General features: G+C 34.7%; 1 protein-coding gene across 1 annotated transcript in view; it reads right to left on the bottom strand.

Moving 5' to 3' along the window:
* The window catches only part of LOC102803834 (serine/threonine-protein kinase ATR-like), a 67,979-nt gene that overhangs the window by 20,095 nt on the left and 34,589 nt on the right, over window positions 1-13,295 (bottom strand). The window contains exons 22-36 of the mRNA XM_085507356.1: window positions 12,983-13,079; window positions 12,421-12,609; window positions 10,205-10,297; window positions 8,537-8,638; window positions 6,777-7,040; window positions 6,109-6,266; window positions 5,515-5,634; window positions 4,400-4,616; window positions 3,867-3,935; window positions 3,255-3,392; window positions 2,649-2,803; window positions 2,263-2,334; window positions 1,724-1,841; window positions 796-933; window positions 105-297 (exon numbers count right to left, since the gene is read on the bottom strand). Of these exons, the coding sequence (XP_085363482.1) occupies window positions 105-297; window positions 796-933; window positions 1,724-1,841; window positions 2,263-2,334; window positions 2,649-2,803; window positions 3,255-3,392; window positions 3,867-3,935; window positions 4,400-4,616; window positions 5,515-5,634; window positions 6,109-6,266; window positions 6,777-7,040; window positions 8,537-8,638; window positions 10,205-10,297; window positions 12,421-12,609; window positions 12,983-13,079 (2,123 nt within the window). The remainder of the gene's footprint in view (window positions 1-104; window positions 298-795; window positions 934-1,723; window positions 1,842-2,262; window positions 2,335-2,648; window positions 2,804-3,254; window positions 3,393-3,866; window positions 3,936-4,399; window positions 4,617-5,514; window positions 5,635-6,108; window positions 6,267-6,776; window positions 7,041-8,536; window positions 8,639-10,204; window positions 10,298-12,420; window positions 12,610-12,982; window positions 13,080-13,295) is intronic.

Genomic DNA, 13,295 nt, shown 5'->3' with positions numbered 1-13,295 from the left:
CAGATCATGAACTAACTGAGCATCATGGTTAATATAAAGAATGAGAGATATAACTACAACCAACAAACAAACCACAAACAAACAGGCAATATCAACAAACGCACCTTCATGATCAGGGAAACTACCCTTCTTAACAATTCTAGACGTAACCATGGTATTCAATTTATGCCTTGTCCATTTAGTCAAATGATCCAAGATTGAGAAGACAGTCTGTGAGCTCATATGACAGAAATCCCCTTCCTGTTGCTCATCCAACTTTTCTGCATGTGTCAAAACGGCAAGAATTTCGGTACAAATCTGAACAGAAACACAAATTCAGTAACGATAATTTATCAAGCAAAGTAACTGTCAAATACACAAAATTTATAGATATGTTTCAATATTAGTATTATTTAAAAAGTATATCTGGATTTGAATCAGTTGTCTTGGAAACTTGATAAATTCCTATAATGTCATACATGTGTGCACATGCAACTTTTATTAATATATAAAATATTGTCACTACAAATGTAAGCAACCTGATGATTTAATAATTTTATAAAAGTCAGAGTCTGATTCACATGCAGCTTCAAAATCTGGTGAATTAACCAAACTTATGGTATCTAAAGTCTTCATGGCATCCAAGAGTCCCGAAATCGGCCTTAAATACGGTCTGGCATCTTCATCTGTTAGAGAGTCTCAAAACTGGTCTCATTTGCCGTTTAGATGGTACCGTACATACCTCCAGTATTTAGTAAAATAGGACTGCTTACAAACTAAGCATAGAGCGTGGAAGAATACGATGTGTGACCTCACCTCTTGGTTTTCATCTGGAGTACCATCTAACAACGCATATATCACTACATGGGGCAGCAAAAATAAGGCAGTCTGTGTGTCATGCTTTATGATCATACTACATGCTTTGAACACACGAGATGGCTTCTCTTGTTTAATCTTTGAAGGAAAGTAAAGGGTTTGATTTAACAGCTGAACACAAAATTGTTTTAATGTACAAAGTAAACCTGTTTTTTATTTATTCATATTTATTTGGCTTCAGCAATGTGATTTACATTGCTAGGTAAACTAATAATGGTTTAGTAATATTATAAGAGTCAGTTTCCCAGAGAAGAGAAAGTCCTGTCTCGAAGTAATCACGTTATTCCTGAGATATGGTTAATGTATCAGTAAGTCGTCTATTGTAAAATTGTAATTTAATTAATTTTCGCTATTTTTGCTGAAGAAATGATTCAGTGAAAATAAAATCCAGTGAATATACCTTTTTTTCAATATTTTACATTCAACTTGTTAAAAATCAGTGAAAATAAAATCCACAGAAAACACCCAAAAAGTCTTTTCAGCAAAAATTAATTCCAGCTAAAATAAAGTATTTATTGTAGAAACAACATGTTTTTGCCCAAATTAAGCACCACAATGGAAATATAACAAGTACACATAAAATGTAAATTGTGTGCTGAGGATAGGAAGAGCACACAGAGTGTTAGCTCTGTCCAGTTAGAGGACACTCTCTTAATTTTGGAATGCAGCAAGCTTGACAAGTAAATGTATTCTCGCTGACGCTGGAGGTAAGCTATCAGAAATATTCAACCCCGGAAACCAAGAATTTTGATGTACCATGAAAATATACATTGTACCACATTTATCATTCAGTGTTTTAAATTAATAAATTTCTCATTGTGAATATTTATTATAACAATTTTACAAAAGATTGAAAACTTCCACATACCTTGGTGAGCAAATATCCTGTCCATGTACACACCCAGTCTTTAAATGATTTACCTTTTTTACTTCGATAGATGGGTTTGATAAGACCAGACCAGTTAGAAGAAGCTGCTGGTACATATCTAACACATAAAGATAAGTTGTGTGAATGCGGCAATACACTACAGTAATATTTTAAATCAAAGTGATTTAATATAAGAATATCAATCTAATTATTCTTTATTGTTTCATACTTGTAGTAATAATTTAATGAGATAACAGCCCCAAATGGTGATGACAATTATTTAGCACTGTGCAACTAATGCAAACAAAGAAATGTGTTTGAATGTGATGTCAATGAACGAACATGCTCAATGTTGGTTGTTGACCCCAAATAAAGACAAATAAGAATGCAGATACATTTTAAATGAATGCAATACAGCTTTATACGAAATGGTTTATTCTATTGTTTTCAGAGACAGAGGTAAAATAAGCATCAAATATAACTAATCATTTACACATTTATAATCAAAGCCGCTTATAATGGTAAGATTAAAGCAATACCTTGTATGCAGGTGAGGTTTTAGTATTTCTTGCGTTGGTTCTGGAAATCTTCGCCACAATCTACGACCATAGCTAAAGGCAAGTAAGGAACAATACATTCATGCAACAAAAGTGAGTCTCGTTTTTGTCTATGTTCTATGACCAAAACAGTAATTGAATGAATGAACGTATTACCCACTCCCTACCAAGTAATGATTGTTGACCACTTCCAAGGCTTCTTTACACACTATTTCCACTCTACACACTAACTGTTGAGCAACAACAAAGCTAAAAAATTTGTATGACCATGCCACGCCCACCAAATCACCCACTGTCAATGGTGGAACCATATACAATATTTTAAATAAAAAGGCAACCATTTTCAAATTCAGAATTTATTTTCTCACCATTCTTTCTTTCCATCATGACATTCATATATGCTCAATGACTCCTGGATTGCGTAAGCCGAACAATCTTGTACTCTGGGATCAGCAGCAGCTAGGAACGCCCTTGCCAACTCACTTATCAAATCATACGCAAAATTGATATCCTCAACTGCTGCCTATAGTAAGATCACAAAATTAGTTCAGGCATGTCTGAGAAATTATGTCGGTTAGATTGTATCCAAAGCATTTACAAAAGTTCCTGTTTCAGGATACATTCAACGCAGGGATTTTTTTAAACAAGGGGACAGGGGGTGCATGGGTGCAGGATCCTCATGCCATGGCCATGCACCCTCTTACCCTGGGAAGCAGATCCTCTGACAACCAGAGATCACATGTGGCCACAATCTTCAACTGTGACCTGTATGATAGTAATTTTGGCCCCAATGCCATAGAATGTTCCATTTTATCTTAGAATTATCAAAAACTCCACACCCTGGTAGGGAGAACCCTATCTCCCCTACTTGGTGGCACCGCTGAATTGCAGTGCTCCCTCTTGCAGTTTTTTTTTTAGAAAAATCCCTGCAATGGAAACTAACAAATCAGTTCTTACTTTGCATTAAATTTTACCTGAAATCTGTTGATATCTTCACTTTTGTTGTTAGTAATGAGATCTAACCTTCCAGGATCAATTGCACCAAGCTCTCCTAAACACTCACCAAACATGTTTCTCGCATTCGGATCAGATTCACGACAACCCGCAAGAATCTACAGGTGGTATGGACATACAATTGTTAGCAATATACAGCCTTCATTACATGGTGAGTGATCATTATACTGTAATAGGGGTAATTATTCACTGGGTTTTAATTTTGCTTATTTCGCTGACTGGAAAATGTGCTAAATTAAAACCTAATGAATATGTGAAATTTAGCATAGAACACATTGTCTAAATGATAAAACCGTGAATTTAAAACCCACTGAATATGCCTGAAATGGTAAATCAGTGAAATTTAAACCCAGTGAAAATTAGTCATTTTACAGTATATAAATCAAAAATTGTTGAGCAGAAAAATCAATGCTGAAACAAGACATCATAATCCACAACGACAATATCAACTTCTTTTACTCACTCAACTGAATAAGAAAATAAAGTTGGGCTGTCAATTCACATCAAATACATAAGCAAGCTATTAAGAAATAGAAATCTCTGAAATATGATAAACACTGACATGTACATACCACAGAAACAAGCTGAGATATAACTGGGTGGATATTTTCATTTCCAAGTATCAATTCGCTTAATTCCATCTATAGAAAAAAAAAAAAAATATTTCAAGGAAGCTATGAATTTAATAGTTCATGTCAGAGGTACATTATTTAGGGTTTGCAACTACGATGACATGATACCAAGATCCCGTTTCAATCTCGCTCTCGCATAAGAGTTCCAACTCAGAAAAATGCGAATGCGCATGCCTGAGGTAACTAGGATAAGCACTGGCTTGCCCATAATGAAGATTCACGCCACTTTCACTTTCATAACTGAACTCATGCGCGTACCAGGAAAACACTGCTCCGCATTCAGTATTTATGACACGCCTTGTTTTTGGTTGACTTTTTTCGGTTGTATGAACATTTTCGAGGAATTGTTCACACAGGATGTGTATTGTTTCCAATATATTAAAAAACAGTGTGATCAACACACAGCATGTTGGACTAATAGCTGTACAAAATCACAATTGTCAAAAATTATTCCTTGAAGACATAATACTTACCTGGTTATTGTGCAGCAAATGCTTTAATTTGGTTAAAGCGTAAATTCTAACGTCCAGGCTTTCATGACTGACATGTTGTAAGGCTTGTTTTAACTGTGTACAAAGGTCAGTAATGGCAGAGTCTTGTCTGCATTCTTGTAACACAGAATTCACCTCTGCTAATTCCGGAATATCAGGAATAAAGTAGACTTCATGGAAATGATCATTTAAAACTTCTCTGTTGAGTAAAACAAATTACTTCTTGGTGTTAGACTGAATGCCAAAATAAAATAAACAGAAAAATCGCTATTTTTCTATTAATCCTGTGACGTCAATGCATTACCGAAAACAAAATTTCAATGCCTTTTATATAATATATGTAATATTTTGGCACACTGATTTGCATATCAAAAGTACCAATATATTTGATATATGCCGGTATGCTCGAATTTGTAACTAAATTGTACACTTATAATCAAATAATAATTCACTGTTTGAATGTAGAACGTTGTAAGATTCAATAATTAAATATTTTATATTTAACAGAATTCTCTCACTCAAAATCTAACTTTGAATTTAAATTTATAAATCTAATTTGATAATGGTTGTATCCTGGAGTGGTGGTTCGTTGCGATTTAAGTCCTAACAATCAAGCTGACAATGTTCCTAGGAATATTACAATGTTGTCAGGAAATTGATAGGAAGACAGCAGACTAACCTAACCGATATGTTCATTTTGACACCGGCTGCAAATTGTGGTAACACTTTTTCATTATGAAAGTCAGTTTAAAAACTACCCACCCTCTCAAATCCACCCTTTCAAGCCCTCCCAGTGTCTGAATGATCCAACTCTTATTGATCACATGTAGTCAAAACTGACTGAGACTATGACTATTAACCTTTTTTTCCACTGGACTTTCTCGCCCAAATTTGTCTGCACTTTTTTATAATATACTTCAATATTTCTGGAATTGAACCCTTATTTTAGAGCCAACAGATGAAATTTGAATCAATTTTAATTTTTTTCTCAAAAAATTTTGCCATTTTGCAGACTATAAACGGGACTATTGTAATTTGTGAATTTGAGAAGAGAGTGAACTGGTGGTGAAGAGATTAAGATTTCATTGTAACCTCACCTGTTTTCCACAATGAGATAGCGATAAATAGCAGCCACTTTATCTGGTAGTTGATGTAGTAGGGGCAGTAATGTGACTATTATCTGACTTAACATTGGTCCAAGAGACGACAACTCTACACTGTGATAATGATTAATATATAGAGTTAATATAACATGTATAAACAATAGCACAAATCATAATTCTCAAAGATTGCACTCACCATTCTAGTTGAACATCTTAAAACGTACATGGTCAAAACAAATGTGTTCTGTGTTCTATGTTTTATCTCCATATGCCCTGGACATAAATAAATAATACATTCATTATATCACCACAAAGGTGATTTTCCCGTTCAACTGCGAGATCTTGCGAGTTGTGTAAATGATGCGTGCCAGCGTCTGCCACAAAAATCAAACGATTATTTATTTTGTAGCTCACAATAATCTGATCTTGAATTGCTACATTTGCTGTATAAACCACAGATTTATAATCTGCATAAACAATGTATTTTACATGCCATATATTGACCACAATTTGGTGTGACGACTTTAGTACTTCATGAATGAAACCTGTTGACATTGATTGTTTGAAGTTGTGTTCAATGATATTTACCTGTGTACCAGACAGTCCCATGCTGTACAGTTCAACTCAGGAAACCCACTGTCTTTGTATCTCAATCCAATCTTTAGTGTTGTCATCACTTTTACTCTGACAGCCGTGATGTGTTTCGGACCCATCAACTTCATTACAGAAACTAAACTTTCCAAGGCCTATTTGAGAAGGAAATCATTTTTGAATTGAAAAACTTTAAATTTAATATCTAAAATAGACTTCCCACATACCACCATGACATTGTTTTGATCAACCATGGAATACAAACATGACCATGTGACACTTTATAAATTTTGTCTACCACTATAAAACTGTTCATCACAAGATTAGCATTTACAAATAATTGAACAAATTTACAATACAGAGTGTATGTGACGTTTTTGGGACTAAACCAGTTTCTGACTTTGTAAGGGGGGGGGGGGGAGTGTGACGTTTTTGGGACTACTTTATTGCATGTGTCAGAATACATACTATTGTAAGTGTTATATATCACCTGATCACCCAAGTGTATTGATATGTAAAAAGTAGTGCTGCTGGTGTATTAAACTGAAAATTGTAGAATAAACAAGAAATTTGAAAGCTCTCTGGTTTATTTGATGTTTCGTGTGTTCTTGAGTCAACACATCACAGTGTAGTACAGTGAAGTTAAATTATTTTACAGATCTCACCAATTTTTTTTCTTGAATACCAATACTTGAGGTCTGTAACTGATTATCAAAGAACGCCAGTATACCCAACAATCTTGGTTGCAAGAAATCTGACATGGCTTCCGCAGTGGTTATATTCTGTGGTTTTGTTTCATCTTGAGATGCTAGCATTGCTAAGCCGCTGAATACTTGAGGGTAACTTGTACTGATATGAAGGAGTAACTCATTATGTAAGTTTTGATAATCACTACGCAATAAGCTACTCAGCTCAATCTCTGTCTGATTCTGTAAAGTCAAAGTATGCATAGATTTCCTGAATACCTACAATTTTTCTTTAAATAGTGTCATACCAATATTTATAAGACAAGGATATGCAGGTTTAATAGATATTCCAGTACAGTGATATGTGATGAATATTACATTCCATGTGTGTATTTAAAAACAAATATATTTTTAAGCAGTAACAGCACAGAAAGTGGTTGATGCTTGGAAACAGAAATAAGTGAAATTGTTTCAAAAACAGAAGATGCACCAATAAAACACGCGTACAGACTCACTAATTTAAATTTTCGAATAAATTAGTATTTCTACGTAAATATATGTTTGTGGAGCAATTCTGTGATCATTCGCAATTCACATGACTTCAAATTTGGGTCTTCATCATATATCACACTAGTTGCATACACTTATCTTTGGTTTAAAGCGGGGGAGTCGTCACCTCGGCATGCAGCAGACGTCCATAGCATGTCATGTTTACAAACACATGTCTACCCATGAGCCTTTGCAATTATAGCATGTATTGTTATCGTTGGACTGGGGCCGTGCGCTTTGATATATGTATTTATATAATTATTTTGTTGCATCTTTAGAAATACATACATGAAGTAGAAAACCAAAATGAGAACAATCTATGAATGTGCTTTTAACAGAAATTCAATAAAACATGTATTCAAATGATATGATTCAAATTCGATTTCATGGCTGGTGTTCCCTTATTTGGGGTTCAAAATTTCAAAAAATGATCATCAAATAGTTTTTTGGGGGGCTTCTTGTTTCACTGAAAAATCCACCTACGTGACGACTTTCAATGCCGGCAGTTGGACCACCCAAGACAGAAGAAACTATTGCAGAAGCTAATCTAAAATTTGATACATATTTTTAAATCACATTAACGAACCTGGTATGCAAAAAACGAACATGAATCGTAGTTGCGCAATCCTATCATGCTGCGTTTCACAATTGTTGATCATAATAAAGTACAAAAAATAAATTTGTAGAATTGTAAGCGAATGATTCTTGATGCTGGAGAGTATCTGACGTGTTTTGACCTGAGACGGTGTTATATGCTGGATGATGTCAACGTGTTCAAATTACCATAGCTAATTTAAATATGTTAATTTTATTGAACTCAACATGGAAAAGATTTGCCGATGTTGTACGAACTTTTGGCTTGGATTTTGATGGGAAAACAGCATGATTACCAGTAGTTGTTTTCAAAATATAAACTGAACATTTGAAGAATAATTTAACATTGTTTACAGTGATAACAGCTCATTGTCGAAACAAAGCTTACCCGCTCACGCTAGTCACGATAAACATCATACTACGGTAAAACTTAAATGAGACTCTATTTAGGTTTCAGGAAAGATTGAAATAACACCTTAAAAAACTGCCGAAAAATCATGATTTCTTGGTCCCATGTTATTTTTTTTAAAACCCAAACTGCCGTTTAACAGCCCCGGGCGAATTTACGGTAGAATCCGGTAAATAACCATGGTTACCTCTACATATGTCAGAGCTTTTTGAAGATTCTCTCGCTGACACGATCTCACTAAGTAAGAGAAGATAAATCGGAAATTCTCTACCAACATGTGCCGAAAATCCTGTAAAATAGAAAAGACAATTTCATATCTGTAGTTAATATTACACAAATTGAAGACATTTTTAGCACATTTTCTTTTTCAATATACAGATGAAACATTGTTTCTGATTGGATAACACGTTTGCAGTGAGTTGTTCTGATTGGATAACATGTTTGCAGTGAGTTGTTCTGATTGGATAACATGTTTGCAGTGAGCTGTTCTGATTGGATAACATGTCTGTCCTGTATGTGTTTTAGTCATTGGATCAAGTTTAAGTTGAAATTAGAGTCAGAGTGCACGTTAGAGTATTTCTGGGTTGCAAAGAATTGATGCAATGATAATTTCAATGAAATTAAATCATATAACATTAATAATCGATATATAATTGATGCAATGATAATTTCAATGAAATTGAATTATATAACATTAATAATCGATATATAATTGATGCAATGATAATTTCAATGAAATTGAATCATATAACATTAATAATCGATATATAATTGATGCAATGATAATTTCAATGAAATTGAATCATATAACATTAATAATCGATGTATAATTGATGCAATGATAATTTCAATGAAATTGAATCATATAATATTGATAATTGATATACAATTGATGCAATGATAATTTCAACGAAATTAAATCATATAACATTAATAATCGATATATAATTGATGCAATGATAATTTCAATGAAATTGAATCATATAACATTAATAATCGATATATAATTGATGCAATGATAATTTCAATGAAATTGAATCATATAATATTGATAATTGATATACAATTGATGCAATGATAATTTCAACGAAATTGAATCATATAACATTAATAATCGATATATAATTGATGCAATGATAATTTCAATGTAATACAATCATATAACATTAATAATCGATATACAATTGATGCAATAATTTCAAAGAAAATGAATCATATAATATTGATAATCGATATACAATTGATGCAATGATAATTTCAATGAAATTGAATCATATAACATTAGTAATCGATATATAATTGATGCAATGATAATTTCAAGGAAATTGAATCATATAACATTAATAATCGATATATAATTGATGCAATGATAATTTCAATGAAATTGAATCATATAACATTAATAATCGATATATAATTGATGCAATGATAATTTCAATGAAATTGAATCACATAATATTGATAATTGATATACAATTGATGCAATGATAATTTCAATGAAATTGATTCATATAACATTAATAATCGATATACAATTGATGCAATGATAATTTCAATGAAATTGAATCATATAACATTAATAATCGATATATAATTGATGCAATGATAATTTCAATGAAATTGAATTATATAACATTAATAATCGATATATAATTGATGCAATGATAATTTCAATGAAAATGAATCATATAATATTGATAATCGATATACAATTGATGCAATGATAATTTCAATGAAAATGAATTATATAATTTTGAGGAGTTAGTGACAATCTAATGTCTTGTATGCTACATTATGAAGTTCTTTGAGTGATTGGTCATCTAATGACATATTTTGACCAAGGAATGCAACTCACCATGTCCAGAGTCTTGGCTATCAGTTTCAGTACCATGGATGCAGATGATGTAGCTTTATTTATCAAATATGGCAAGGTGAATTTCAATGTACTCTAAGACAAATCAGAAAACTAATCATTATTCGGTGCATTTATCAAACATAATAGTTCAAATGTGCATGCATGCTTACCTTGTCCATGTATGTAGTTCATGGCAGTGTTGGATTAGAGAGGCCAACTTGTACCCGTACCTCACGAATATGGGCAAACTTGTTTGCACACTGACAGGGGAGTGGCATGTACCGATACCTCAAGAATATGGGTTAACTTGTTTGAACACTGACAGGGAAGCGGCATGTACCGATACCTCTAGAATATGGGTTAACTTGTTTGCACACTGACAGGGGAGCGGCATGTACCGGTACCTCACGAATAAGGGCTAACTTGTTTGCACAATGACAGGGGAGCAGCATGTACCGGTACCTCACGAATAAGGGCTAACTTGTTTGCACAATGACAGGGGAGCAGCATGTACCGGTACCTCACGAATATGGGTTGACTTGTTTGAACACTGACAGGGAAGCGGCATGTACCGATACCTCTAGAATATGGGTTAACTTGTTTGCACACTGACAGGGGAGCGGCATGTACCGGTACCTCACAAATATGGGTTAACTTGTTTGCACACTGACAGGGGAGCGGCATGTACCGGTACCTCACGAATAAGGGCTAACTTGTTTGCACAATGACAGGGGAGCAGCATGTACCGGTACCTCACGAATATGGGTTGACTTGTTTGCACACTGACAGGGGAGCGGCATGTACTGGTACCTCACGAATATGGGCTAACTTGTTTGCACACTGACAGGGGAGCGGCATGTACCCGTACCTCACGAATATGGGCTAACTTGTTTGCACAATGACGGGGGTGCAGCATGTATACGTACCTCACGAATATGGGTTAACTTGTTTGCACACTGACAGGGGAGCGGCATGTACTGGTACCTCACGAATATGGGTTAACTTGTTTGCACACTGACAGGGGAGCGGCATGTACCCATACCTCACGAATATGGGCTAACTTGTTTGCACACTGACATGGGAGCGGCATGTACCCGTACCTCACGAATATGGGTTGACTTGTTTGCACACTGACAGGGGAGCGGCATGTACTGGTACCTCACGAATATGGGCTAACTTGTTTGCACACTGACAGAGGAGCGGCATGTACCGGTACCTCACGAATATGGGTTAACTTGTTTGCACACTGACAGGGGAGCGGCATGTACCCATACCTCACGAATATGGGCTAACTTGTTTGCACACTGACATGGGAGCGGCATGTACCCGTACCTCACGAATATGGGTTGACTTGTTTGCACACTGACAGGGGAGCGGCATGTACTGGTACCTCACGAATATGGGCTAACTTGTTTGCACACTGACAGGGGAGCGGCATGTACCGGTACCTCACGAATATGGGCTAACTTGTTTGCACACTGACAGGGGAGCGGCATGTACTGGTACCTCACAAATATGGGCTAACTTGTTTGCACAGACAGGGGAGCGGCATGTACCCGTACCTCACGAATATGGGCTAACTTGTTTGCACAATGACGGGGGTGCAGCATGTACCTCACAAATATGATGTGTATAGCTAAAAATTTTCAGATGGCTATTTGGGTTCACTCTTGAAATTTTGACATCAAAAATACAGAAACGTGTGTGTTACATCACTCCTGATATTGTAACTGATCTTTCTGGGTGTCAAGTGAAACATTTTTAAAAATTGTTTCTGTATGTCACAAAATCGTCTGAAACAGTGGTGCCCTTGAAATGCAAGAAATTGTAGGACCTCTTACCAGGTAAGTGCTAGGAGTATAAGCAGTTGAACAGGTTTACAACTACAGAACAGACATTGTGTTACACAGAAATATTTTAAAAGCATGAGTTCGAAAAATAAACATTAATTTGATTTGATGCAGCTTCAGCATATTTTCACCCTTTGAATGATAACAAAAAAAGTTTTTAAAAAAATGCAATTCTTTTTCAGTTTGTTAATGTCCATTTAGTAAAAAATTAATCAAAAAAATTATAGAAAAAATCATAAAAATGTCAAAATATTGCATCAACATTTTTGGTGGAAGAAGGTGATGACATTCAAAGTGGTATGGAAACCTAAAATATTATGAAGATCCATGAAACAGAAGATTTGAGACCACCTGTTGATTACTCACTGAAAGAAAGACACGATATGTCTTGAATTCAAAAACTTTGGAAACTTCTGTGAAGACAGTGATAATTTCCTTATTACCACCTGAAGGTTGTTCATGAACAGAATCAACAACAAATTTACAAATCTGTTGTTTATATAGATTGAATAGGTCCGATAACTTGAGGGATTTGTATCTTGCAACTGCTTGAATCTAGAAAGGAAAAAAAACTTGAATTGAGATGCGAGGTGAGGTAAGGACAGCATGCTCTGTCAAACAAACATGATAACTCGAGTAAGTGTCCCAGAAAGGCTGAACCAGTTATGAATCTTCATTACAGGAAGTCTAGGTTTATATCGGAATATACTGTATACCAATGTATGATAAAAGTATTTTTTTCAAAGATGATGTGACGTTTGTGTTGTTTTGTTGTTGTTGCCGGGAATGAATTTCCTTTGTATTCACTTGCTTGATGTTCATTGATCACCAGAAATCCAATTTTGTTGTTTGCGTGAACCATACAATTATAGTACAGCCATGTGGATTGCAGCAACAATAATGTAAGTTGATATACGACACACGTTACCTCAGTAAAGGCAGCCGCAGTCACGATTCTCGGTTGGAATATCATACTGTCCAATAAACATATAATAACTAATAACAGCAGTTCACCTTCAGCAACCCTGTCAACAGAACCATTGATATGAATTATGAGTATATATGCAATATTTATTCAAACTATTCACTAAAATATGAATTCTTCCTTTGACATAAAGTGGGTAACAGAAAAGTTTTTCACAAAGTCAATACTGCTCTGCAGTTGTCTGTCAATTTTTTTTAGAGATTTACCATATTTGCTCTATTAAAAGCGCATGTAAAGCAACATTGTATTGTATTAT

This window comes from Saccoglossus kowalevskii, chromosome 13, assembly GCF_978046115.1.
Source record: "Saccoglossus kowalevskii chromosome 13, keSacKowa6.1, whole genome shotgun sequence".
Lineage (NCBI taxonomy): Eukaryota > Metazoa > Hemichordata > Enteropneusta > Harrimaniidae > Saccoglossus > Saccoglossus kowalevskii.
The sequence above is the reverse complement of the archived record's forward strand: the minus strand, read 5'-3'. Positions and strand labels throughout refer to the sequence as shown.